This window comes from Acanthochromis polyacanthus, chromosome 8 (assembly GCF_021347895.1).
Source record: "Acanthochromis polyacanthus isolate Apoly-LR-REF ecotype Palm Island chromosome 8, KAUST_Apoly_ChrSc, whole genome shotgun sequence".
Classification (NCBI taxonomy): domain Eukaryota; kingdom Metazoa; phylum Chordata; class Actinopteri; family Pomacentridae; genus Acanthochromis; species Acanthochromis polyacanthus.
Window position 1 is genome coordinate 3,777,702 of NC_067120.1, and position 27,556 is coordinate 3,805,257.

The 27,556-nt window shown below is 40.2% G+C and overlaps 1 protein-coding gene across 1 annotated transcript; it reads left to right on the plus strand.

Annotated features, from left to right (window-relative positions):
• Positions 1-27,556, plus strand: LOC110972262 (DENN domain-containing protein 5B-like). Its single transcript, XM_051951494.1, has 21 exons — positions 1-354; positions 5,219-5,328; positions 6,401-7,118; positions 9,118-9,305; positions 11,679-12,200; positions 12,276-12,507; positions 15,523-15,673; positions 16,985-17,078; positions 17,170-17,289; positions 17,369-17,521; positions 19,105-19,183; positions 19,271-19,346; positions 19,478-19,606; positions 19,704-19,825; positions 20,964-21,109; positions 21,212-21,330; positions 22,683-22,867; positions 23,029-23,111; positions 23,593-23,719; positions 23,917-24,091; positions 26,154-27,556. Exons 1-21 carry the CDS (start codon positions 252-254, stop codon positions 26,335-26,337), a joined length of 3,816 nt encoding a protein of 1,271 aa, XP_051807454.1. The 5' UTR covers positions 1-251; the 3' UTR covers positions 26,338-27,556.

Consider the following 27,556-nt stretch of genomic DNA (forward strand, 5'->3'; position numbering starts at 1 on the left):
GTCTTTGTCTCCCTCCTTCCTCCCCCAGCCTCCTCCCCCTCCCAGCAGAGGAGATGACCACCGTCGGATCACCGTGACTCCGCCAGAGTCAGTCCGCGGATCGGTGAGCGCAGGCGGGCGGCCGCAGCACGACGCAGCGCTGGGATCGGGACACCGAGGAGGAGGTCAGCGGTTCGGTTCGGAAACAGCGATGAGCACTGACGGCACCGAGCAGAAGTAAACGGATCTGTCAGAGCACCAACACGTCGAGGATGAACGGAACCGGAGCCGGATCGGCGTCCTGCCGCTTCGCCCACTATTTTGTTGTGTGTGGAGTGGACACGGAGACGGGCCTGGAGCCGGACGATGGAGCAGGTACAAGATCCACGCAACACCAAACACGCAAATCCACGAAAACTCAACCCAGGGTGACATTTTTGTTCCGTATTTTGCGGCTCATACGAGCCTGTTTGTGTCGGAGCCATTAAAATGTGTTTTTGTGCTCTCTGACAGCGCTGTTGACAACCTTATCTGACAGCACAATGGCCCATTTTTAACCAAAAAAACCTGCAAATATTCTCACAATGATTATTTTACCAGATTCTTCACACATCTCTTAGCATATAGTGGCCATAAAATGTAGATTTCTGCATATCAGAGTGTGACACAGATAATTAAAAATGCACTTCTCAAAAGAATGATCATTTCTTTTTAAATTTGGAGCATTCTGATTAAATTTAGACAAAAAATGACTCAATTTCACTCCATAGTATCGTCCTTTTGTGTGACCTCTGCTTGGAGTGGGAAAAAAAAACACATTACATTCCTCCTCATTGTGTTTTCATCCCATTTTCTATCCAGACAGCATTGTGGGAATATTTCTTTCTGCAAGTCATCCACTGCTGCACCTGGATCACAGCAGAGAGGGAAAAAAAAGGTTTAATAGGTGGAGATAAAGAGCCTCCAGTTGTGCTCATTACAGCTGGAACACAGCTGGAACATCAGGTCTAACGCAGGCTTGAGTACGTATGTATATGTGTGTGTATCCCAGATTACACTGTTCTGACTCACAAAGCACTGATTAATCCATCTGATGCTCTCTAACAGACATGTCATTCTGTCACCCAAAATGCGTCCGTCTTTCTCTTACTGCAAGGAAAGGTGAAGGAGGTGAAAGGAAAAGCGTGTGTGGATGTGAGGGGTTGTTGCCGCGGCGATGACAGCTGTAGTGATGCTGCCTTTTGTCAGGTGTTTGTGATGCTTATTGGTGGGGCTCTTCAGTGGAGATATCAGGTTGTTGCTTTCTCCTGCACTGAGTTGTTGACACCGAGCTGAGGACAGATTCACCAGGAGCCCTGTGTGACGTCAGCGTGCTTTCAGTGTGCTGCAGTTTGTTTGTTTTTTTTGGTGAGGAAACAGAGCCGTACAGATGTGCCCAGAACCTAGAATGTCACTTCCAGATGTGAGCTGCAGACAATAGTCACACCCTGCATTTTCCATGTCTTCTTCTGCTCATGTGGCTCCTCTAAAGGCTGGGAAAGCTTTTTAACTAGCCTGCCACATTGGAAACCTCTACATGTAGGTCCAGTTTGTAGCCCTCCTGCTGCTTTTTCATTCCTCTAACTAACCAGCTGGTTTGATCGCTGCCTCCCTGCAGAGTGTCAACGCCAGCGGCTGGTATATCTGAGCCCCACCAATCTGCTTATGTAACAGCAGGTCATCTCAGACCCACTGCAGCAGGGGGCTCTGCTCTGTTCCGGGGATTTTTGCCTCTTTATAGATCACACTTTATGTTCCATCCAGCAGAATGCGTTTCTTCGCAGCCTTATATGTGTTTTCAGTACAGTGTGTAATTAGTAGGACGCCCACCGAGAGACAATCTGCTCTTGTTGGCTTCTCAATAGACGCCACTGTGTGTTCTGCAGCCTAATCAAATTTCACGTGACGTTGCCTTTTGGAATGCTGGACGTCCGAGGCTTCACATCAGCGGAGGGTGAGAACTCCACGACCCCACAGAGCTGCTGCTGCTGCGTAACCTTAAACAGACTGATGTGTGGCTCAATATATAACTGAGAGACCAAGAAAGCATAGAGAAGCTTAATCTTATAGATGATTATATATATTTGTTATTTTATTTGTAGACCATAATTACTGTAATCTAAAAAAATAGAAATATTTAAAAAATTTTAGAAATTACTTACAGCTAATTTGTACAGGAATTTGTTTCATTATTAAAAAAGGAAAAAAACAAAAAAGCAGGCAGCAAGCCAGGGCATTTCCCGGGTCAATATATAATTAATGGACTTTTGAAGTACATGGGATATAGCTTGCAAACATTTTTATTAAAAGTTAAAAACTGATATTTTTTATGTTCACTACGGTCATGTCTTTACAAATTCCATAATTATTTATTATTTATTATGAAAGCAGTCACTTATTAAAGGGGAACTTCAGTTTTTTTCAACCTGGGGTCTGTTTCCATATGTCATTTCATACATGTGAGTGATGGAGAAATGAATTTTTGACATAGCTCCAGTATTTAGCCAGGCAGGCAGCTTAGCAGCTCAGCTAGCGAAAAGCATGGGGCAACTTGCCCCCCCCGTGTCAACACATTTATCCACATTTCAATTTTACTCAATTGTGTATATATAATATTCAGAAGAATCTTTGTGTAAAAATGCCATGTTGTGTTTGGTTATAGGCGGCCATGTTGAATTTAGGTCTGAAAACAGCAAAAAATGTGAACTGACACAAAAACTCCTGTAATTCTTTACTGACCAATGGTTTTATTAGTAGACGTCCTGCTTCCACACAGAAAACCCAGTCTGAGCTAAATATATTTTTAGTTCTCCTATCCTGAGCTCGACATCACGTCTGACTGTCTGAGGCTGAGATGAAAAACAAAAAATAGTCTTTTCTTCTCATCGCGTGATTCACCTTCAGTAGTCGGACAAATCTGTGCCTGAGTAATGAAGTGATTTAAGTGTTTGGGCTCTAAAGGAATAAGTCGTCATCAGTCAGTGCCAGCGGACATTCGCTGTCATCTTAATCTCTCACCGCTTTTTATCTACTCGTGTAATGATGTGACGGATGGGACAGTGAGGCTGATTTCAGATGCTGAATATGACAGACGTCCTCCTTTGTGGGTGCTCAGTCATCGCTGATGGACTGTGGCTGTTTTAGGGACTGAGCACCACTCTGAGCCATGAATCTCTGAGATGAATATGAAACACCAAAAACCTCGACAAGATTGACGTAAATGTGACCTGCACTCAGGACTCCATGTACTGAGGATTACAGCCGAAACAATTAACGATTAATCAATTGATAGATAGAAACTTATGAGCAGCTGCTTTGATAAATCAACTTACAGTATTTATAAAATCTATATATATATTAGTTCCATCTCGACGGTCAGAATTTGTGGATTTTCTTTCTCTCACATGAGGGAGAACTGAAACTATTTAGGTTTTTAGACAGGGAAGTCAACTTAAAGACATAATCTAGAGTCATGAGTCACTGTTTATTGAAATTTTATTTGACTAATTGACTAATTAAAATGAAAATAACACATTTTTACCACATTCCATGTTGTCTAGTATAGATTAACAGTAAAAAAAACAATATGATGTTCTGTTTTTTAACTGTTATACCATTAAATTGAAGAAAACGTAATGAAATTTGTTATAGGTACTGAAAATGTTCTTTTTTTTACAACAAACAAGCCATTAAAATGTAGAAAATGTCAAATTGTCACCATTAAAATTGATTTATTGTTAACCTTTTTTTTAAAAATAAAACAACAAACATTAATTATTTCCATCTTGTTTGTCAGGATTAATGTATTTTCTCTCTTATTTGATCAAAAAACTGAATTTGTTTTGGTTTTTCGACAACAAAAAGCTACTTGAAGACATCATCTAGCCACATGTGTCACCGCTTTCTGACATTTTATTGAATGAATGACTAATTAAGATGGAAGTTATAATTATCTGCAGGCCTGATGTGAAGCATTCAGCCCACTTTTCACACTTGCTGCCAAGTGTGTGTGTTTGTAACGGGAGGAAACGTGCTAATTGCAGCCTGAACTGAAACCAGCATTTATGCTTTTATGCAGACACTAAAACAAACCTCCCTCTGCTTCTGCACCACAGTTACAGACAAACTCTGCATTTACAAACTCTTTATTGTGAACTCGTGTCAGGAGCAGAGTGGATTTAATCAGGTCAGCTGATGAAACCGAGGCTGACGTAACCGGTGACAAGCACAAAAGCCTCGTCTTGATACTTATCTTCTACAGCGGAAGTGGTGCCATGGCAACTGGGCGTCCTTCTGCGAGGCTCCGTTCTGCCTCCTGGCACCAGCTCCAGTTTGTATCCTCGGTAATGAACGCAGACTCCCCCTCTCGTCGCTGTGATCTCTTAGCCTCCGTCTCCCACCAACCAATCTGACTCAGTTTGACTTGAAGTGGTGCTCCGTTCTCACTCGGCCTGCCGGCGTAATTTCCTGTGCCGGGGTCTTGTGCGTCATCTCGTAGGCAGGTGAGGCGGATGTTCCTGAGCGCTGAATGGGAGCTGGCAGCCGGGAGAAGAAGCCTGTTCGCAGCTGATTCTGTTGTGTGATGTCAGTGAACGTTTCTGAGAATTCACGGTGGATTAGTGGAACAGAGAGAGGAGCTCTGTTCGAGGGCATCCCCCTCACAAAGTGGACAAATAATGAAAGTACCTCATTCATACTGTCAGTCGATTACACACTCTGAATCATACACGCACTTTATTTCTGAGCTCCATCTGTGTGTAACCGGAGATGGATGCTGACACGAGGTATCACTTTATAGGAAATATACTGCAGAGTCTTCTGTGGATTCAGTGCTTTCAAATGCTGCATATTCTCATCCCCCCTATGAAGGCTTTCCTGCTGCAGCGTGTCAGGGATGAGCTGTGTTGTGTTGCCTTTCCAGTCTATCTTTATGGTAATGAGTTGAGTTACATAACGCCCTGGAAGGGTTTTTCCCCTCTTTGCAGCTGAATGGTCGTTGCTGTCGACAGCAGATGAGCTTTTTTCAGACAAGGTTGTCCTGTCCGTGCGTTTTCATAAATCAAAGCTTGTCAAATCGTAACGTCCTCACTCCCGTCCTTCCTGCCTCGTTGTGAATTCTGCTTCAGCACTAATCAAGGTCAAATGTGTCCCTGCATTAACCTGAAAAGTCACCTCATCTCTGCACGTGTCTGTCTTCCAGGTGAGGGCTTCGAGCAGAGCCCCATTCGACGTTCCTTCAAGTCAAAGGTTCTGGTTCACTATCCCGAAAACACGGACAGGAACCCGTTCAACAAAGATGCCGTCAACATGGTGAGATGTTGGATCGCTCTGCGTCAGTCTTAGCGTGGCTGCTCGTAGGCGAATGTTTTTGTAGCTTTTCCAGTTCGTGAGAGTGAATAATGAAAGTCTGCCTCTCTTTTTACAGGCTTGTTTTTGCCTAAATATACACAGCAGGTTCATTGTTCGCTGCTGGAAAAGCAGGTCAGCATGATGAGAGCCCCACAGAATTTTTAGCAGGCAGATGGAATTGAATTAATGTCTTGCTTGTTTTGTTTTTCTCACCTTTTAAAGTTGCTCTTACCAGCATCCCAGAAGACATTGCTGTATTTTATTTTTAGATTATTTGTCATCCGAACTTCTACTCATGAAAATACTGGAAAATACACCTTTTTTTGAAGGACTTTTTAGAGGTTATTCTAAATCTGACAGTCATGTTGCTTCTTCAGCATCTTATTTCATGTATATAATCCACTTTTCTGTCAAAAATATTTCTTTAAACTCTCAGATTTTGCACTTTCACAACAATATAAAGCTAATGCCGGGACAAGCATCAAGGATCTCTGCACCAGTTTCTTGTTTGACTCTTTTTGCTGGCTACAAGCTTAATTTTATTCTGATACAAGTGCTTTCTGTGCTGATTCCATTACTGAACATTACTCTCTCCACGTACCACATTCCATAAAAAATCCACTGGGCCACTCGTAAAAGTTTACTGAAATCTTCAAACAACAAAAATACAGAGTACAAAGTAATTCATTCTCTAAAATCCAAAAAATAGTCCAAGACAATCCGAGAAATAAGAAAACAGAGGTCAAAAGAGTGCGTGGCTCCCCTCTCTATGCCTGACAGCTGACTACTTAGCCTCACCCACTTTCCCCATAACTGAAATTCCTGCACTTTAATCGCTACACACTAACTTAAATGCATTTAGGCTCCTACACTATGTCTAAGTAAATTATAGCGTTTTATATAATGGATATTTTGGTTGCATTACTTTAGTGCAAATGCAGAAAAAAGCCGAGTACAATTTAGAAAATCCTGTGGGTCAGTTGTTGAATTATCATTATATTCTAAAAGCTCTTCTCCCTTTCCTTCCCCTCAGCTCTGCATGCCCAGAGGTCTGTCCTTCCGCACCCAGGCAGACAGACTCGACCCCCAGTTTCATTCATTTACGATTGCTTTTGACGACGGCACTCGCTCCTACGGCTTCGTTCACACCTTCTACGAGGAGGTGACCAGTCCTCAGATTATCACTGCCATGCAGACTCTCTATCAGATGCACCACGTGGAGCACCACTCCTCCTCATCCGCCTCCTCTCCCTCCTGCTCATCCTCCTCCTCTGCATCCTCACCTTCCACCTCCAGCATGGACTCGCTTGCGAGCAGCTTGGATGAGTCAGACGCTGAGTCTCTGGCCGGCGTTCCCGGCTGCCTCGGCTGTGCGGGCTCCTTCGATCCGGCCCGTGACACCCTGTACGTGTCCAAAGCCCTCTGCCTGGTCACGCCGCTCCCTTTCCTGCAGGCTTCTCGACAGTTTCTGGCTCAGCTGCACCAGGCGGTGACGTCTCAGACAGCCCCGCCGCTCCCTCTGGAGAGCTACATCCACAACATCCTGTACGAGGTGCCGCTGCCTCCGCCCGGAAGGTCGCTGAGGTTCCACGGGGTGCAGGGGCCCATCGTGTGCCAGCGGCCCGGGCCGGGCGAGCTCCCACTGGGGGAGTTTCTTCTTGGAGATTCGTTCTCCCTGCTGGGGGTGGACAATATGGTGAAACTGCTCACCTGTGCACTTCTGGAGACACAAGTCCTGCTCTACTCTCAAGGTGAGCACATAATTCAGTCACTGGTGCTACAGATTTTTGTTATTAGAAGATGTCACAGTTGGTAAATAATTGATAAATGATGGCTGCATTCCATGTGGCTGCTTCAGTTTCAGGGTCATGATACTGAGCTTCACTATCACACTATCAGTGACTTAATGGATGGATCAGAGCCATCATTAATGTCATTAATCGCACTGCTTTTTCTGCTATGAGAAGTCAAAATGTCTGCAGTGATAGAGGTCACTTAATCAAAGCAACCAAGACGTTTGTTTCTATCTGACAGACACACCTATAATTAGATTCAGAGTGATCTAAAAACATGGAAGTTTCTTTACATGATTTATTCATGTATTGTAACTTCGAGGAGCACACATGCTGTTTCTGAATAGCACATTAAATACCACCTTAAACCCTGACCCAGAAATGTTTTTTTTATGTTGAAATAATAAAAATAGCCAGTCACACAAGACATAAAGTCTAAGCAGATATGACAACATCAAATAGCATAATGCAGGTTATTTCTCATAGCTTGCATTGAACTTAAATTTGTCTAAAAACTTACATATACTGTCTTTTGAATTGCTTTCTTGTTAAACCTGTTTATTCTTGTAGTACTGGAGCAATTCAGCTGTACCTGTTCAAATAGCAAAATACGAATAATGATACGGACAGCAGTTTTGTCATGTATGAACCCTCAAAAATCTGATTGTGTTTTTGAGACTGCAGCTACGAGGTGGAAATGCTCAGCCATGGCGCTGGCTGCTTCATTTGCTCATAACGCGTCTTCTGTTCGCCAATAAAAATTAGTATTAATGTTAATGGAATATTAACTAGGAGAAGTACTTGATTTTCACTGGAGGTGGTCTCAAAATAGTGTAGAAGTGCAGCTTTATGATACACTAGCAGTCAAAAGTTTGGACACACCTTCACTGGAAAAAATGCCCCTCTCAAAACAAGAGAAAAAAAACTTATTTCAAATAACTTTTACCTTAAAATAAGTGAAAAAATCTGCCAATAGAACAAGTGAAAAATGGCTCTGTGAGATTTCTTGAAATAAGATATGATATTTAGAATATTGAGATCTTAAAATTAGCTGGGAAAACTTATTTTAAGTCACCAGAAATATTGTTTCCTTGTCTGAAAAAAATCCTAAAATTCAGCAAAAAAAGTCCCCAAATTTTAAAAAAAATTGCAAAAATCTTTAGGAAGAAGATTCCTTAAAAGTTTCCCTTAACAATTGTATTTTTTTTAAAGAAATCCCAAATTTGGCAAGAAATAAAATTAAAAAAATTAAAAAACATGAAAATTGTAAATATTTTCAAAAAATGAATAAAAATCTCCCCCCCCAAAAATCTTAAAAATATCTAAAGTGATTACATATTTATCAGTAAAATTTCTAATATTTTCTTTAAGAACATTTAACATTTTTTTCCCACCAAAAAATGTTCAAAAATGTCCTCCAAAAGTTTGAAAATGTGGAATTTTTCATTGAGAAAATTATAATTTTTTGCCACATTTTCAAACTTTAAAACGGGTCAATTTGATCCACAGGACGACACAAGGTAAACAAGATAATTTCAAGATTGTTTGACTTAACAAGTTATTTCAGATGCCTTGTGTTAAAACAAGTCCCTCCATCTTGCTGAAATTTCACTTGTTAAGTGAATTTATCTTAAATCAAGTGGAATTAGACATTCTGACTAAAAATAAGACAAATAGACTTGGTAAGATTTTGAGTTTTTGCAGTGTTCTCATTCGGTGCTTTTTCATATTGAAGATTATCACTTTTTTGTTTACAACATAATTCCATATGTACTCCTTTATAGCTTTGATGTCTTCAGTATTAATCTATAATGTCCAAATTGTTGGCTGGTGGTGTGTAATGAACATGAAGCATCACCGGTCTTTAATTAAACAATCCATAAGATTCTGCTCTGATATCCTTGAAAACGAGGTCTCCCTTCGATACCTCACAGTGACTGGTGCTTTCTCTCCTCAGACTACCAGCGTTTGATGACCGTAGCAGAGGGCATCACCACTTTGCTGTTCCCATTCCAGTGGCAGCACATCTACCTGCCCATCGTTTCCACGCCGCTCCATCACCTGCTGGATGCTCCCGTGCCGTTCCTGATGGGAATCCAGCGGAGAGACGGAGCTCAGCGATCCTCCCTCCACCTGCCACACGAGGTACAGCACTCAGAAAGGAGCTCACATGTAAATGCTCTGGGTCAATATATAATAGTGGGACTTTTTGTATCATAGTTGACATTTTTTGCTGTTTTCAGGCCCAAAATCAACATGGCCGCCTATAACCAAACATCACATGGTATTTTTACAGAAAGATTCTTCTAAATATTATAAATACAGTAGAGTAACATTCAAATTGAAAGATATTTAAGAAGACTTTATATGAAATAACTCAGAAAGCCTTGGAGTCTGGCCAGTCTTTTCTTTAGGAGGAAATGACATCATGTGGAACAGGTCATGTGATCTGGAATCAACACACTTCTTTGAAAGGTGTTTGGCTGAATCCAAATCTCTGGACTTCACCGCACCTGCGAACTCGCGGACTTTGCTGGCGCGTTCACGGGAAGTCCGGGAGTGCTGAGGGCTGTCCAAATCCACAATTCATCCAGTCCACAAGGGGCCTCAAGCGGAATTTCTGCAGACTTCCAGAGAGTCTGCTTGGAGTGCAGACTTCTGCAGACTTCACCAGTTTGATTACCCACAATTCATTGCAATATGGACGTGACGTTTAAATTTTTCGATTTTTTTATTGCGTCTGGCCTATAAAAGCTGTGCAGTCTGAAGCCGAAATCATGAGCTGAGAAAAATAATGGCGGAAAAAGGACGAAAGCAAGTCCTCCAATGTACATGATAGTTTTTCAAACAGTGTCACGGAAACGACTGAAACGGACTCCAAGTCTGTCTATTAGCTCCATTCATAATGCTGTAGACTCCCGCTCTTGCAGACTTTATGACGGTAAAGACGTCACATTACGTATGACTGAAGTCCATGAGGGCTCAGTCTGCAAGTCCAGAGGGTGGAGATATGGATGCAGCCTTTTTGTACTGAGTCATTTAGTTGAAAGTGATTTCTCAGACACAGATACAATTTGTCATGTTCCACATAAAATTTGATATATTGCCAAAAAAGAAATATCTGTCATGATTATCTCAACTTAATAAAATGATCAAAACATTTTCTGAATAAACTAATTTTATTATTGTTTAGCTAATTAGAAGTAAATTGGGCTGGTTATTTAGTTTGCATTTTTTATTAAGTGATTGTTTCCACAATAAATAATTCTGGAATTTGTAAAGACATGATCATAATGAACATAAAAAACATGATTTTTTTTACTTTTAATAAAAATGTATGCAATATATATCCCATGGACTTCAAAAGTCCCTCAATTATATATTGACCCTGTTGCCTCCAAATATTGCAAATATTTCTGAAATCATTCATACTGAAGGATCTAAAAATGTTTTGTTCGACTGAAACAATCCAGTCTGAGCTGCTTTCATTCGCCCTCTGGCTCTGGCCAGTCGAACTGGGACAATACATTTCCTCAGAGCTATCCCCCCCGCCCTTTTCAAATTCAATCCTGCATCCGAGATGACTTTATGCTGCATGATTATCTCGCTGAAGCCTCTTTGAAGTCGCTCTGCCCCAGAAAACAGGCAGCAGCAAGACAGCTCTGGGGGGATGAAAGCGGAAAAAAAAACAAAAACTGCAGAGCTTGACAGATCCCGAATAATGAAGCTCACTGAATAATTAATGAGAATTAGGGATCGCCACTTATTCCTTGAGCTGTGCAATTTGGAAGAAGTGGGAAATATTTTAACTCTGTGATTGTTTGGAATTTATTCTCCTTTATATAAAAAACAAAAAAAAAAAAAAACTGGCAGCGTGTTTTGTTTTTCGTCCGCTGAAGCGCAAAAGAATCAGGAACTGGAGCGTAAGTTAAAAGCAGTGGAATATTTTTGTGTCAAACTCTCGAGGTATTAATGCATCTACTGACTCCTTGTTTTCTTATTTGGACCAAAGAAATTATGAAAAACGTAAACAACAGTTAGAGGATGAAGCTGCACAGTCGACAGAACATCTTGCAGCTTCCCTGGAGGCTGTAAAGCGACTGCCTGAGGTCACTGCTGAAGGTCGTGTTGCTGCTGACTGCTGCTTACAGAGGCACTTTTTTAAAATCAGCGCCTGTCTTCCTCTCAGTCCTGTACTTCATTGCTCAGCAGCTTTATGGACGCAGCCTTTATTCTTTGCACAGGTTTCTCGAGCCTGATATCACCAGTTTTCCACAAAGTGATAACAGTAATCATTGGATAATCCGTCACGTGCTCATAGCCTTATCAAAGTAGAAAACCAAAAATCTATTACTGAAATGTGGAGCTCCATCTCTGGGCTTAATTGGGTGCTAAATCTCTGCAACTTTGTCTGCATGAGATAAACAGGAGTGGTTGTGACCGGTTAAACCTATTATGCTTATCTGACAGAGGAGAGGTTTTTCACAGTTTATCTCTCTGCTTTGTGCTCCTTCTCAGGCCAACCTGTGTTTCGTGGACATTGACAACCACTGTGTCGAAGCCCCCGAGGACCTTCCCCTGTTTCCGGATCAGACGGAGCTGATCCAGGAGCTGAGCGAGGTTCTGCTGCATTTTGGGCTTCCGCCGCAGGGGGGAGCGATCACCAAACCCACCACCACCTCCTCCTCCTCCTCCTCCTCCCCCTCTCCTCGCCTCAGCAGCCTGGTTCTGGAGGACCTGATGGAGGACAGGCGGAACGGGAACCTCGGAGGTGAGGAGCTGGCGGTGCTGGAGAGGCTGCAGGCTCTGGCGAGGAGGTGTGGAGGAGGGAAGATGTCGGATGGAGGAAAGACGCTGGGACACGTGTTTGAGGAGGAGGAGGAAGAGCTGAAGGCTGCCAAGCTGAATATTCAGCTGAGGGAGGTGTTTGCCGTACGTTTCGCTGCCATGTTTGGCAGATACGAGGAGTTTGTCATCCACAGTGCTCTGGATTTAGACTCTTGGCTGAGCAACCGAGAGGGAACGTTCAGCTTTGACAAGGTACTTCAGCACTGATAGATCTCATGATAATATTCCCAAATGAGTTGACTTAACTTTATACCTTCACTGTTTTAGGGTTCCTTCCTCTCAGTTCAGCCAGCAGCCCACTTGCACTTCTTATCCCGGTTCCTGGAGACGTCCATGTTTTCTTCTTTTGTGGATGGGAAAGTGATCTCTCGCTGGGCAGACAAGGAGCCGCTGCAGCTGCTGTTTGACAGCCGATTGGAGCGAGAGCGACTGTATGATACAGGCGAAGAAGACCCCCGCAGCTGTCCTTACAGGAAATGCACCACGCTGTTTGAGTCAGGTACTGTGATGTGTCCGTTATTATGCTGCTGCGAGATAAAATACTCAATAAATACTGCATTTCTGCAACATGGAACACACAGAAACACAAAAATCCAGCTCAGAACTCTAAACCTCAAATCATCCAAGCAAGTTTGAAAGTCATGTTGTCTTTTAAAAAACCGCTAAAACTACACGATTTAAACTTTCTGACAGTCCTTGAACTGCTCATCTGTGACTCATCAAAATAAATCAGTTTATTCTCAAATAGCAACCTGTTTGATTTGACCAGATTCTGTGAAAAACAAAAAATTGAGAGCTCTTGGGATGAACGTTCACGTGACAAAAGTTCAGGGACTTTTTGGCTGAACTGCAGACTTTGCTTACAATAATTTAACAACATAAAAATCTAAATAATAAAATTTGTATCGCATGTAGAGGCACGGTTTTTGGGCACTTAGTAAAACGTTGTACATGTTGAGTTGTAGTTGCTTTCAATTGCTGTAAATGAAGTAATGAAAAATATTCAACTTCAGTTAGAAATTTGTCATTCTGCTCAACAGACATCTCTGACATTTCTCTTCTGTGGTTGTGCTGTTTCCATAGAGACGCAGGACTTAATCATGCAGTGAAAAAAAAGGTGCACAGTGAGAAATAAGTGACGGAAGCAAAAATAGCATCCAGGAAGTGCTTGGGGTTTAGAGGGTTAATATAACCTGGCTTCATTTCCATAGATTGTTCATGTAAGTTTGACAGTGGAGTTCATGTGCAGAGAACTGATTAGCTCCTGTAAGTTTAGCACTGATGACTGACTGTTGTCGTTTTAGTGTTTACATTCAGTCATTTAAAGAATCAGGTGTGAAGGACTCCTTCTGACTAGAGCTATGTTGTTGTTCTGTTGAGGCTCTTTCACTGCTTTCTTTTCCACATTTGAATAAAATGAAGCCCGAGCTGAAGGATGCGACTGAACCGTGTGCCAGACTTTGCAGAGGGAATCCGTGGATCAGCCTCCATCTGCCCGTCTGTTTGGGTTCATGTGTTGATTATGTGGTTGGCCTTTCTGCCATCATCATTTTCTCCATCGTTTGTAATCTCCTGCGCCAAGATAGTTAACGATGTAAAATGTAAGGGACGGAGACATTTCTTGAATAGAAATCAAAACCAAATAACTGCATTAATTATTAAAAATGATATAGCAATAATAATTAGGAATTCATTAATAATTTAAATGCAAAAAGCTTGGGATGGAATAGGATGTTAGAGGAAAATGGGAGTTGGAGAGGGGTGAACTAAAGGATGAGGATTATATAAGCAGAGGACAGAGCTTTGTGTCCCGCTGCAGCAAAATAAACCGCTCACATCTCGGTGTTCACATTCAGACTCTGCCTCGTTTCTTTTCTGTCACGCCATCAGCTCCATTATATCAGCATTTCATGTGATTCTCATGCAGCTAAAAAAGAACATAGAAGCAGCTAGTGACCTAAAGACGTGACATTTAACTCACATGCAAGTCCTGTCTAGGAATATCTCTGCAGTAGGGTCAATGTATACACTGAAAAAAATGCCCCTCTCAAAACAAGAGAAAAAAAGCTTATTCCAAAGAACTTTTACCTTGAAATAAGTGAAAAAATCTTCCAATAGAACAAGTGAAAGATGGCTTGGTAAAATTTCTTGAAATAAGATATGATATTTAGAATATTGAGAGGTAAAAATTAGCTGGGAAAACTTATTTCAAGCTAAATTTTACCAGGACTGTCAACCTTAGGTGTCTTAAAATAAGTCAGATATGCTAAAAAAAAAAAAAAAAAAAAAGCTCTCTCAAAAATAGATTTTTGCTTTCATGTAACCTCCTAATTTGAGATGTTTTAACCCTCCTATTGTCCTCCTTTACAGGCGCCAGAAAATATTGTTTCCTTGTCTGAAAAAAATCCAAAAAAATCAGCAAAAAAAGCGCTCAAATTTCTGAAAATTTGCAAAACCTTCAGGAAGAAAATTCTAATAATGCCTAAAAATTGTATTTAAAAAGTCCCCCAAATTGGGCAAGAAAATTCTTGTAAATATTTTCAAAAAATGAGTAAAAATCTACGAAAAAATCCTAAAAAATATCTAAGGTGACTACATATATATCAGTAAAACTTCAAATGTTTTCTTTAAGAACATTCACAAAAAATCAACCAAAATCCAGCGAATTTCGCTGGATTTTGGTTGATTTTTTTTGTGAATGTTCTTAAAGAAACATTTTTAAAAAACTTTTCTTGATTTACACCAAAAATGTGTCTCTTTTGTTTTATTCGTGTCATTTGTCTGATTTTTGTCATTTTGTCTCATTTTTGTTGTTTTTTTTTCCTGACTTTTGTCATTTGTCTCATGTTTTTGTTGTTTTGTTCTCCAGAAATGTTCAAAATGTGGACATCAGAAGTTTCACTGTGAACATATGTTTTTTTTTCACATGTTTTCAAACTTTAAGACGGGTCAGTTTGACCCTCAGGACAACACGAGGGTTAAACTTATTTCAAGTTTTCTTGTAAAATTCAACTCAAAACAAGATAATTTAAAGATTGTTTGACTGAACAAGATAGAAATGACACTTGTTAAGTGAATTTATCTTGACTCAAGGGGGATGAGACATTTTGACTAAAAATAAGACAAATAGACCGTTGCAGTGCAGGGAAGTCCATGGGATATATTTTGAATACATTTTTATTAAAAGTCCAAAAACTAATGTTTTTATGTTCAATATGATCATGTTTTTACAAATTCCATAATTATTTGTTATGGAAACAATCACTTACTAATAAAAAAAAAAGACTGTATATCACTGAAATGTCAATAAATAACTTTCAATTTCAATTTTACTTGATTGTATATGTAATATTTAGAAGAATCTTTCTCTTAAAATGCCACGTGGTGTTTGGTTATGTTGGTTTTAGGGATGAAAACAGCAGAAATGTCAAAGATGATACAAACAGTCCTGCACTTAAACGCTGACCCGGTAGATACAGCGTTTAAACAAGCGTCTCTGCGTTTGTGTCCACAGCTCATAACATCGAGCGCCGGCTGCTGAAGGCCGACCACACGGCCATACACCCCCACCTGCTGGACATGAGGATCGGTCAGGGTCGCCACCATCCCGGTTACTTCCCCAAACTGCAGGCCGATGTGCTTGCACAGGCACAGAACACCAACAAGTGAGCTTTGTTTTCTACATCCAAGCAGTGATTCCCAAAACACCGGTGCTTCTACACAGAGCTCAGGAGGTGCTTTTGTGTTTGCGCCGACATATCTGCAGACTTGGTGCAATTCTGACGATGTGTTGATTTAAAAATCACTGAAAACAGCTGAAAGAACTTGATAGAAGTAATAGAAAAGCAGCTGAAAGTTCCTGTCTGTTGTTAGGGTGTCCTCTTTTGTGTGCGTAATGTTGCGACGCCCACTGTAAAATCAGCGGAAATGAGCTCATTTGGAAGCAGACGGTGCTGCATTAGAATATACCAGTTTCTGGATGCACACTGTGTACAACCATATTATTTATAAAGCATGATATGAGTTTATTCTGTGCACAAAATGTTTAACTAAATATACAACTGTCAACTAGATCTGCAGCTGAAACTTAGCCACTAACAGTGTACCATCTCCTCATTTAGCTCATCAACATTAGAACTGTTTGCCGTTTGAAAGTGGAGTTTTGCTGGTTTGTCGTAGCCCTTTATTTGACACCAAAGGACATTCCTCAACATGTGATTGAACAAACAGAGGATATCTGAGTGTGTCGCTGATGTCCGGTTAAACATTTGCTCTTCAGTTGACTTTATCAATCAGTGAAATGGATCCAAATAGTATGAAAAAGGGCGTGTATGTCTGGGAATAACCGAGGTTTCACTGTAATTTGAATTACAACATTTTTAAGTGCTTACACCAATGCATCATATGTGGTGTTTTACAGCAAATTTATGGGGGAAAAAAAACACAGAATTGCAATGAAACAGCCAGAGAGCTCACTTTGTCCGTAAACTATAGTTTCTCCAAACATTAGACTCATTTTGCATCTTGGAATCTGCTGATGTTGATGATGGTCTACCAGATCCTTTAGCCCTGCATAAGGAGCCTTCCTCTTTACATTTTTGGTACTAAGTCCAAATTTGTTTACCAGTTGGTGAAGTTTTTCCAGATTTTGCATTGAAGGCACGCTGCACAGTCTTGGCTGACTGTATGTGAGCAGATTTCAAAATGACTTCTCTTTGGGAGTGAACGGCACGGCTCAACCTGAAAACAAAACTAAAATAAAACATTAAATACAAAATCTTGATCTGTTTCTGTACATTCTGTGAAAATTTGAGGTTATTTCAACAAGAATTGCCAAAATTATGGGCCTGCGAAATTATGTCACATTTTTTGGGACACCCTGTACTTTATTACCAACAAAAATACACATAAGTGCTGCTTACATACAGTTTAACACACTTCAAAATGCGGTTTTGCTGTTTCATCTGTGAGAACAGGTGGTCCAGCCGTGTGACAACATCATCACGCAGGTCCGAACCCAAGAGGTCGACGGTAAACGATCACTCAGGAGTGGACAACGAGCTGAGACAGGTACCTTCAAGTCTTCACAAACGCACACTGACAAACACACGGGCTTCAGGAGGCTTGTGTCGGTTTAATTTACTTCTGTTTTATCCAACAGAAACACACGTACACGAGGAAGCTCCTCCGGCAGTCTAAGCTGCTCGACCCGTCGCCTCAAGCCGTCACTCAGACTCACCGGGAGTTCGTGGACGGGCTGCTGAGCGAGTGTCGTCTGAAGGTGGGAGTCGCTTCACTCACAGGTTGTTGTAAAATCTCAGCGCGATGTTAATGACAAGAGACTTTCTGTGGCTTTTTAGACCAAACGGATGCTGATGGAGAGGATGGGGAAGGAGAGTGTGGAACTGGGTCAGGGTGAGGCCAACATCACGGGCCTGCAGGAGAACACACTCATCCACGGTCTGTGTGATCTGCTGGAGAGAACCTGGGGCCACGGTCTGCAGATGAAGCAGGTCAGACATGTGATTTATCATGACTAATCAGGCCCGCAAACCCCGTGTGTCTCTGTGCAAAGAGATGACCTATAAAAACATCTGGATGCTGCGTGTCCTCATGTAAACAGTTTAGATCAAGGGTGTCAAACATGAGGCCCGTGGACCAGAAGTGGCCCTGCAGAGGGTCCAATCCGGCCCTCAAAGGGTAAAAACTCCAGAGAAGAAATTAACTGCAGATTGTAAATTAGTAAAACTATAAATTTAAAATAATTTCTACACCATGACAAGTTGTTTTGATCATAAAGTAAAATACTAGATCGCTCATTGTTCTTTTGTCATTTTGTGTCTAATTTTTGTAATATTTTGTCTTGTTTTGTTTCACACTTTTGTAATTTTTTTCTCATTTGTCCATTTTTTTGTTACTTTGTAACTTTTTTGTCAATTTTTTTTGTTTTTTGTTTCCCGCTTTTGTCGGTTTGTGTCTCATTTTTTGTCTTGTTTTTTGTCATTTGTCTAATTTTTTTTTATTATTTTGTTTCTCGCTTTTGTCATTTTTGTAATATTTTGTCTTGTTTTGTTTCACACTTTTGTCATTTTTTTTCTCATTTGTCCATTTTTTGTTGCTTTGTAACTTTTTTGTCAGTTTTTTTTTTGTTTCTCGCTTTTGTTGGTTTGTCATTTTTTGTCTTGCTTTTTTTGTCATGTGTCTCCTTTTATATCCTTTTGTTTCTCGCTTTTGTCGTTTTTGTAATATTTTGTCTTGTTTTTGTTTGTTGTGTCTCATTTTTGTAATATTTTGTCTTGTTTTGTTTCACGCTTTTGTCATTTTTTTTAATCTCATTTGTCCATTTTTCAGTAGCTTTGGAACTTTTTCGTCAAATTTTTGTTTTTTGTTTCTCGCTTTTGTCGGTTTGTGTCTCATTTTTTGTCTATTGTTTTTTGTGTCATTTGTCTTATTTTTTGAATCATTTTGTTTCTCGCTTTTGTCATTTTTGCATTATTTTGTCTTGTTTTTGTTTTTTGTCTCGCTTTTGTCGCTTGTCTCATGATTTTGTCATTTTGTTTCTCGTTTTATGTTTCCTTTTTGTTTTGCTTTGTCTCCTTTTTCGTCTTATTTTTGTCATTTTGTGTTTCGCCTTTTTTGTTGTTTTTTGTCTCATTTTTGTTGCTTTGTGTATTTTTTGTCTCGCTTGTGTTGTTTGTCCATTTTGTTGTTGCTTTGTGTCTCAACATTTCAGGTTGTTGATAATGTTTTGCAAAAAGATAGTTTGTTACATGTGAACATTTTCAGAATGTACTTCTTTTGCTCTAAAACAAAGGAAAGATCTGGATTATTATGCTCTGATTTCACTGGTGTGGCCCACTTAAAATCAAATTGGGCTAAATTTGGCCCCTGAACTAAAATGAGTTTGACACTCACGGTTTAGTTCGTACACGTGCAACACAAGAGGGTCAATATATAATTGCGGGACTTATATATTTTTTAATACTAATATAAATTTATGCAAGATATATCCCATGAAACTTCAAAATTACACATTGACCCGGGAAATGACTGTATAAAGATGCTGGATATTGACGAGTGTGTTTGTTCTGAACAGGGGAAATCTGCTCTCTGGTCCCATCTGCTTCACTACCAGGCCGCCCAGGGGAAGACGGAGGCACCATCTGACTCTCCAGGTCAGAACACAACTCGAGTGCTTTGTTTTTCTCTTGTAAGCCGCTGAGATAAGAGTCGACTGATTGTGTTGAACTCTTTTCCTTTAGGATCCAACTGTTCGGATCAGAGAACGCTCGATGACGGCACTTTACCCCTGAGAGGATCGTTAATGCAGGACATGAGGTGAGGAGAGTAAGCCTGCTTTGATGCTGGAGAGTTTATAAAGGAGGAAAAGCTGTTGTTTATGGAGGGAGGTTTTCTAAAAGGTTTCTTATCTCCTCCTGCTCATGCCAACTCGCCTGCTGTTGTTCCAGGTTCATCCAGACCATGAGTGAGGGTCTGTCTGAGGTGGGTCAAGCCCGAGCCTGGATCCATCTGGCTTTGGAGAAGAAAATGCTCTCCCAACACCTCAAAGAGCTGCTTACAAACCAGGAGCTGCTCAGGTCATTAAGCTGCCGATGATCCACGCCATGCTGCTTTCTTTACGTTTCATTTGCCTTTATGTCTGACAGACTTTTTGTTCTCGTCGTCCTCCCACAGGCAGCTGTATAAACCTCATGCATTCCTGCTCTGTGAGGAAGAAAGGGAGCAGTTTTTGTTCCACCTGCTGTCGCTCAACACTGTGGACTACCTCTGTTTTACACGCGTCTTCACCTCCATCTGTAAGTCCTGTAAACTGTAACAGCAAAATGGTAGCATTTACTGGGAGTTTAGTAGCTTTCCAAGGACGATGAAAGTTGGCTTTGGGTTCAGTTTTACGACACCCGTCCCCACCCAGCTGGCGGTATTAACATCCAGGGCCCTAAAGTGGCTCAAATGCTGAAAATTTACTCTGAATTATGAGAGAGAAATTGAGACTATTTAACTTTCTGAACCCCAAAACCAACTGTTGAGTTTGAAATCATGCCGTCTTAGAAAATATGACCAAAGTTACACCGTTTGTCAAAGCCATAAACTGTTAAAACGAAAAGAAACATCAGATTTTTTACTTTCAAACGTCCGTGAGCTTCTTTCTCATCTGTGACTTTGGGATGTTTTTCTACATGTCTTCTTTAAAAATTAGTTGAAAATGAACTGTTTCTTTTAAACAGATTCTGTTCAAAACCAGAAATTCCAACCGTCATGTGGCACAAATTCTGAGACATTTTGGCTGAAATTTGCTGACACTGCAGGCTGTGTTTGAATGAAACGGATAGAAATAAAGAAATAAAGTGTTTTAGAAATAAAACAAAAACGTGAATATCTGTAGTGTGTAGATTCAACCATTTTTTCAGTATTGCTAACACCTGTGCTGTTTCCATGGAGGTGAAAACTGAGCTCACTTTGAGAGAAAATGTGACAGGAGTATGGATGTTCGATATTAGCTTTCCTGCAGATAACCAATATGGCGATATTGTCCAACTCGCAATTTTAGATTCTGATGTCAGCTGATACCGATATATGTCGGTTATTTAACTAATGTTAGGTAACATCATCACGTCTCCTGTTGTGGAATTGACTCATCATGTCTCGTTTCATTTTGATGCCCCATTGGGATGCATTCTTAAATGCAACAAGGCTTTCAATATAAAAAATTTTTGTGCAAAATAAGAATTTTATTGGTTTTCAAGACAGGCAAAAAAACCCGATAACGACATTGACCGATATTACATTTTTATGCCAATATCGGGCCGATATTATCGGACATCTCTAGACAAGAGCACAAAAAAAAAGAAACACTCAGAAGCTGCTTGAGATTCAAAGACTTAAAGACTGCAGGAAAAGACATGAATGTATAAAAATACTGATTTTTCTCTCCAGGTATTCCATATCGTGTCGTTATTATACCCATGAAGAAGCTGAGTATCGCCATGGCGACAGTGAACCCGTGGGTGTGTGTGTCAGGAGAACTGGGTGATTCAGGAGTTAGACAGATCCCAAAGAATACACAAGAAATCTTTTTCCAGGTTCGTATTCCACACTCGAGCAGTTAAATCAACATCATACCTGAGTTAGACGCGTGGAGAGTTGCTCTTACTGTGATTTCTGCTCTTTTTTGTTTATGTCAGTGCAAGAACCTGGGCAGGCTGAGCACTCTGCAGCTCGGACAGGAGAACTCCGGCCTGCTGGCAAAGTGTCTGATTGACTGTGTGATGGTTTACAACGAGATCACTGGACACACCTACAAGTAAGATTCCTATTCTGACCTTAAACACTGAATGCAGCCTTACAGGACTGCAGATAAGCGTATAAGAATGTCTGTATGGGCAGCAGCTAATGTAGTGACACCAAATGATCCTTCCTAAACACTCCTACATAGAGTTTGCATAATATTAATATAAAGCAGAGAAAATAAGTGTCGGGTCCCTGCAAGTTCACGGTAGATAGCAAATCAGTGAATACACATTATATTTAATGGGCTAAAACAGGTCCTCTGTGTGATAAATCATGTTTTTGTTTTTACACTGGAAAAAACGCACCTCTCAAAACAAGAAAAAAAAACTTACTTCAAAGAACTTTTACCTTAAAATGAAAAATCTGCCAATAGAACAAATGAAAAATGGCTTGGTGAGATTTCTTGAAATAAGATATGATATTTAAAATATTGAGGTCTCAAAATTAGCGGAGAAAACTTATTTTATGCAATTTTTTTTACCAGGATTGTCAAGCTTAGGTGTCTTAAAATAAGCCAGATAAACTAAAAACAAAAGCAGTTTTCCACTCAAAAATAGATTTTCACTTTCATGTAACCTCCTAATCTGAGGTGTTTTAACCCTCCTGCTGTCCTCATTTATGGGCACCAAAAAATATTGTTTCCTTGTCTGAAAAAAATCCAAAAAATCAGCAAAAAAATTCCCCAAATTTCTGAAAATGTGCAAAACCTTCAGAAAGAAAATTCCAATAATTCCTTAAAAATTTTCCTTATAAAATCCCCCAGATTTGGCAAGAATATTGTTGTGAATATTTTCAGAAAATGAGTAAAAATCTTCAAAAAAATCCTAAAAATATCTAAAGTGATTACATATATATCAGTAAAACTTATATTTTCTTAAGAACATTCACATAAAAATAAAAAATTTTGCTGGATTTTGGTAGATTTTTATGTGAATGTTCTTAAAGAAACATTTTTAACATTTCTTTTTTTCACCAAGAAATGTTCAAACATTTCCCAAAATGCTGAAAATGTGGACACCAGAAGTTTCACTGTGAAAATATTTTTTTTCCACATTTTCAAACTTTGAAACGGGTCAATTTTGACCTGCAGGATGACACGAGGGTTAAACTAATTTTGAGTTTTCTTGTAAAATTCAACTCAAAACAAAATAATTTTAAAATTGTTTGACTTAACAGGGTATTTAAGATGCGTTGTCTTAAATCAAGTCCCTCCATCTTTCTGAAATGTCTCTTGTTCAGTGAATTTATCTTAAATCAAGCGGGATGAGACATTTTGACTAAAAATAAGACAAACAGACTTGGTAAGATTTTGAGTTTTTTCGGTGTAATCTTGATCTTCGTGAAACGCTCCATCTGTCTTCTCAGGTTCCCGTGTGGCCGGTGGCTGGGGAAAGGCGTGGGCGACGGCAGTTTGGAAAGAGTCCTGATTGGTCAGCTGGTGTCACCTGGTGCAGAGGAGGATGCTGGAAGGTGGACAGGGACGCCTCCGGAGCTGGCCTCTCCTTCTCAGAGCGTCCGAATGGTGCTGGGATCGCTTGGCAGCCGCAGCAGTACGTGCTGACAAAGAGCACATTCTTCAGCACAATCGCTGACCTACTTGTTTGGGCGGCTCATTACAACAGATTCTGCTCCTGTATCACCTTTCTCTTCAGCTCCCTGTTCTGTTCCTCTCATGTTTCCATCCGTAACTCTTCTTCATTCATCTTCTCAGGAATGCTGTCTGTCGAAGTGCAGGAGGACATGAGGGAGGCGGCCAATAACCTTGTGAAGCATTTCCACAAACCTGAACAAGAGGTGTGTGACTGTAATCGTGAGCTAGTCTGCTGGATTCAGCTCCTGCCTTCATTTATCTTACGGGCTGACAAGGTGTTTAATGCGTAGAAGAGTGTCTTTACAGCAACTGTCAGCCTCCTGTGTGTTATTTTTTATCTCTAACATGCTTCGTTACCCCGACTTATCCAGCATGAGCCTCATTTGTTTCTCTTGTGCATCAGTCCAGCAGCTTAAAAGCTCTGGAGAGGCTCTTTTTAGTTTTTAATGGGCTTCCAGTTCATTTCAGTAACATCTTTAAGTGCACAGGCTTTAATGTACAATCATATGCTCTGACCTGTTAGTTTCTTTAATAAATAAATAAACAAAAGAGCCTTTTAAATTCTAACAAACTGATCGCTGCTGTGGAGGATTTGGGGATAATTGAAGCTCCTTCTGTCCCACACAAGAAGGGATTTACTGATTGGAAGACGAGCCTCCGTTAACTCTGTTTGTGTCGTTTCAGAGGGGAAACCTGACCGTCTTGTTGTGTGGCGAAGGAGGCCTGGTGCTGTCACTGGAGAAGTTCCTCCTCCATGGGTTCAAGTCCAACCGTCTTTTCCAGAGGAACGTGTTTGTTTGGGACTTTGTGGGTGAGTTCTGCAAGCCGATAAAATCACGTCTGTTTCCCAACTCCATCTAGTGGCAGTCAGTGTGAAGTTTACGTCTCGAGTTACAGGCAACAAAGCGTGACTGACATGTTTTCCTGTCACCATCCATCTCCTCAGTTTTCTCTCGTCAGAATATTAATAAATTATGAACTACAAGTATCACCAACTCTCTCCCACAGAGAAGGCTGTGGTTTCCATGGAGACGGCTGATCAGATGGGCGACCTGCATGGATCGACGCTGACTAGAGGTCCGCCCTGCGACTCGCTGTGCCGCTACGTCAACGCCATCAACGCCTCCACCAGAAACATCGGAAAGGAGGGCAAATTCCAGCTGTTCGTCTGCCTGGGGATCAGGTGAGCGGGCGTAGCTTTTAAAATGACAGTTTAAAGAGTTAGGGGAAAGAGATCCAAAGAGGAACACGAAAAAAGCCAAGGAAAAAGTCCCTAAGACACGTGTGCAAACAAGGAAGAGTCTAAATTAGGCTTGGGAGAGGAGATTTAAAACACCATCCCCACCCTCAGATTACCGGTGTAAAAGAGCTGCCGTAGAAAAGAAACTTATTTGATATCCAAAAATAACTGAACTGATGAATTTAAGATCTGGATTTATCATCTATATTCACAGCAGGAACAGGTACATGATTTGGAAATACTCTTTTCAAACAGCCTTAAAATCTAATTGCTGCACACAAACACACAAAAATCATCCATATTTCTGATTAAAGTCAGAAAAAACTTGCTTGCACAAAGTATTTGTGACAAAATGTTATTACCAGTGGTGGCCGAGCAAAGCAACTAAAATACCCACTTTTTAAATTTAATTGGATTTTTTTTATTAGATTATTTTAGATTTGATTATATTTTACTTGATTTGGTTGATCCCTCAGAATCAATACAGTGAAGCTGGTTAAAACTAACTAAAAATAATTAAAAATAAATCTCACATGTGGACAGTGTAGTGACAGTTGTGATAAAATGGAGTGTGGACTAGAACTGTGTTTGTGTCTCACTAAAATAAAGTTTCAAGGTGCTGCACAAAGCACACATTAAACTACATGGGATAAAACCAAGCAGACAGAAAGAATTAAAGTTAAAAAAGCACAAAGGATAAAAAGATTGGCAGACCAACAGAGTAAAAATAAAAAAGAGAGAGACAGTAAAATATACAAGAACAAAATAACCAGAGTAAAAATAGCTAAGAGAATTCATTGTGTTAACCCTCCTGTTGTCCTCATTCATTTCCTTGTCTGAAAAAAATCCAAAAATTCAGCAAAAAAATTCCCCGGATTTCTGAAAATTTGCAAAACCTTCAGGAAGAAAATTCCAATAATTCCTTGAAAGTTTCGCTTAAAAGTTTTATTTAAAAAAAAATCCCCCAATTTAGCAAGGAAATTCTTGTAAGTATTTTCAAAAAATGAGTAAAAATCTTCCAAAGAAATCCTAAAAATATATTGATTGACTACATATATATCAGTAAAGCTTTTAATATTTTCTTTAAGAACATTCACAAAAAAATCAACCAAAATCCAGCGAAATTCGCTGGATTTTGGTTGATTTTTTTGGTGAATGTTCTTAAAGAAACAATTTTAACATTTCTTTTTTCCAAAAAATGTTCAAAGATTTCTCAAAAACATTGTAGATGTGGACATCAGAAGTTTCACTGTGAAAATATATATTTTTCCCCACATTTTCAAACTTTAAAACGGGTCAATTTTGACCCACAGGACGACACAAGGGTTAAAGAAGCTTTTCTGTGACATTGCCAGTATATCCTTTTCTATTTCTCTTCATTTTTCTGTGCAATAAAGTAACAGCTGTTAAAACAGTGATAACCGTTTAGAAATATTTTTGGATATGTTGTACCTAGGGATGTCTGATAGTATCAGCCCGATATTGGCATAAAAATGTAATATTGGTCAATATCGTTACCTTTTTTTGCTTACCATGAAAACCGATAAAATAATGCCTGGATTTCGCCGGTGTTTACCGGTGCACAAATGATGACATCATCAAACTGCGTCGTGTAAACAAATGTGGCTGCAGTAACAAACTTGTTGTGCCTGACTAACAATATGGCTATGTGTAAAACTAGTTACATAGCCCACATATATCGGTATCGGTTGATATCAGAATCAGAAATTGAGAGTTGGACAATATCGGCATATCGGTTATCGGCAAAAAAGCCAATATCAGACATCCCTAGTTGTACCTCATTTGGTAGTTTCAACAGTTTTTGTGTCCGTGGTCTGCACTGACATTGAATGAACTCCACATCATGAACGCTGATGAGAACTGAAAGCATTCGAGCTCCATGAGGCTGAAAGTGAAAACGCACGCAGAGCTTGTTTGCCTTCAATTCAACTCCAGACTTCATCAGATATTTATAACTCCATCACTGACCGTTGTCTCTCTGCAGGGACCGGCTTCTCTCCCAGTGGCTCCCCCTGCTGGCCGACTGTCCCCTGACCGCCCGAACGTACGAGGATGGAGCTCTGCTGAGGGACCGAGCTGCCGTCCACTCCCTGTCCCGCATCGTGCACACACTGAATGAGTTCAGCATCACCCTGGAGACGGCGCTGGTGAAAGGGGTCGACCTCTGACCCTGATCTGGGTCTCTGCTCTGTGGCCTACGCTGGCGGGTTTAAAACGTTCATCTTTACATCTGCGAGAGGAAGAGGTACTTTGAGACATTTGCGAGACGTGACTTTATCATTAAAAACGGCCGGAGGACCAGATGAAGTCGTCGGCAACTCAAGCACCAAACATAATGCCTTGTTCACTGATGTAAATGTCTTATACACTGTATTTGCTTCAGGAAATAGTCCTCTGCTTGTTTACACTGTGAAATTCGGTTTCCTCAAAGAGAAAGAGAGTCATTGATCCGCTCACATCCACCGTAGATATTTTCCCCGCTCACGTCATTTCCTGTACCCGACCCCAGGACAACTATAACTGTCCTACTGCTGTATTGCTTGCACTGGAATTTTAAACTTAAGCACATGCATGGCCAGAATCTGTTTGTTTGTTTGTTCTCTGTCTTCTGGTGTTGTAATCTGAGATGTCAGGACTCAGGCCTTATTGTTGTTATTAATATTATCGTCATTTTTCTTGACTTCATTCATTGAATATCTTAGTAAATATACTCAAGAAGAATACTGCTCCCCACAATATGCTGTTAAAACTGTTCTATTATTATGCTCTTGTTATACTGCGTGATGTCTGGCCTGTTTCTCATCGTTTATTTCAGTTCGGGGTCACATGCGACGCCGAGTTGTGCTCATAAAAACCCTCAGTTGGTAAAACACTGGATCCAAACTGGTGTCCTAGTTGTGTCAGTTCAAATAGTGTTTGTCATTTTGTCGGAAAGCTTTTAGCCTCTCTCTCTCTCATTGTAAATACTTTTGCTTCATCAGACCTTTGATAGATTCCATCCATCCCGTTTGAATCTTTTCTCATTTGTTATTTCGGTGTGATGAATTTTGTGACATACTTTTCTGTAAAAAGGCATCTTGTTTGTGTCCATGTACAACGATAGATTCCACTTTCTTATCCGGATGAGAGTCATGCGGTTTGTTTCTAAACTGTTCAACAATGAACAGAGCACAGGTTGTTGAAAAAACGCTAGGTATTATGTTGATGTCACATTTAATTTAACAGCTGAAGAATTATGAAAATGCTGTCTCCTGCACTATCCTGCAAGCACTATGTAACCCACAATGACCAAGCCTCTATTACCATTTCAATACAGATTAGAGAAAGCAATAATGAACTGTTATTTATGACGTGTGCTGTCAAACAATAAAGTTAATATTGAAATAA

Bases quoted from the DNA above. Each gene is read 5' to 3' on its own strand.
- LOC110972262 (XM_051951494.1), top strand. From the start codon at position 252: ATGAACGGAACCGGAGCCGGATCGGCGTCCTGCCGCTTCGCCCACTAT. The intron at 19,184-19,270 runs GTCAGAACACAA...CTTTTCCTTTAG, and splicing joins GGCACCATCTGACTCTCCAG to GATCCAACTGTTCGGATCAG. The intron at 19,826-20,963 runs GTAAGTCCTGTA...TTTTCTCTCCAG, and splicing joins ACGCGTCTTCACCTCCATCT to GTATTCCATATCGTGTCGTT.